This window comes from Phoenix dactylifera, unplaced genomic scaffold (assembly GCF_009389715.1).
Source record: "Phoenix dactylifera cultivar Barhee BC4 unplaced genomic scaffold, palm_55x_up_171113_PBpolish2nd_filt_p 001296F, whole genome shotgun sequence".
Taxonomy (NCBI): domain Eukaryota; kingdom Viridiplantae; phylum Streptophyta; class Magnoliopsida; order Arecales; family Arecaceae; genus Phoenix; species Phoenix dactylifera.
Window position 1 is genome coordinate 87,986 of NW_024068628.1, and position 966 is coordinate 88,951.

Consider the following 966-nt stretch of genomic DNA (forward strand, 5'->3'; position numbering starts at 1 on the left):
TGCGACAATAACCTCAAAATAATCCACAAAGATCCCCATATAACCGGAACAAATGCCCCCATATTACACCCGCGCCATCCGTTCGCATCCCTTCCATCGCCTATCGTGACCGGACTCCGACGCACGTAGACGGAATAAACCAATCGCAGAGAGGGCATTTCGGTCACAATGAAGGCAAAAGGCCTCCGCAACCTCTCCGGCTAGATCGCCGCGGCGTCACCAGCCGCGGACGAGGCCCTTGACCCACCGGAGGCCCTTGCGGATCGAGGACTTGACCTTGCTCTCCACCGTGTAGACCTTGTATCCCGCCACCCTCCGCCGCCGCTTCGCCTCCGCATCGGCGGCCCGCCACGGCGCTGGACCGGACGACGACGACGACGTCATCGACGACGTGAGGACGCCCCCGCCCCCGACCGCCCGCCGCCGCGCCCCGGGCGGCGGAGGAAGGCGGCAGATGTTCGTCCGGCTGGAGATGGAGGCCTTTCCAGTTACGACTTCCAGCCCCCGGCCGTCGTCGTAGTGGCGGATCCCGGCGGGGCAGCGCCCATCGAAGTCGCGCATTGGAAAGCGGAGAGATTGGGGATTCTCGAAGGTATTCAAACTTCTACGGCAAGGGTTCGGGTTAGGATTAGGGTTTCGTTCTTTTTTTTTCTTTTACGGCGAGGACGAGGGCGAGGACGGGATTCGTGCTGGCGCTTGACAGATTGTCGGCTTTTTTTTTGGGAATGGTCTTGGATTTTTTTAGAAATTTGGATTGAGTGCGTCAAACTTCGTATCTGTCTAAAAGAAGACAGATTAGACATTGCTTAAAAATAGGGAAATTGGGAGCATGCATGAGAGTATTTGACTGGATCTATTTTTGTAGGTTTTTTTTTCTTTTTTTGCTAACAAATCCACTGTGTGGTGAAACCCTTTCTTTTGATTGTCTTTTCATGGAATCTTTTTTAAAAAGACTACCAAGTCATG

General features: G+C 54.2%; 1 protein-coding gene across 1 annotated transcript; it reads right to left on the minus strand.

Moving 5' to 3' along the window:
* Nucleotides 1–216: 216 nt before the first annotated feature.
* On the minus strand, nucleotides 217–561 carry LOC103697009. Its single transcript, XM_008778769.4, has one exon. It carries the CDS (start codon nucleotides 559–561, stop codon nucleotides 217–219), a length of 345 nt encoding a protein of 114 aa, XP_008776991.2.
* Nucleotides 562–966: the final 405 nt, after the last annotated feature.

Bases quoted from the DNA above. Each gene is read 5' to 3' on its own strand.
- LOC103697009 (XM_008778769.4), bottom strand. From the start codon at position 561: ATGCGCGACTTCGATGGGCGCTGCCCCGCCGGGATCCGCCACTACGAC.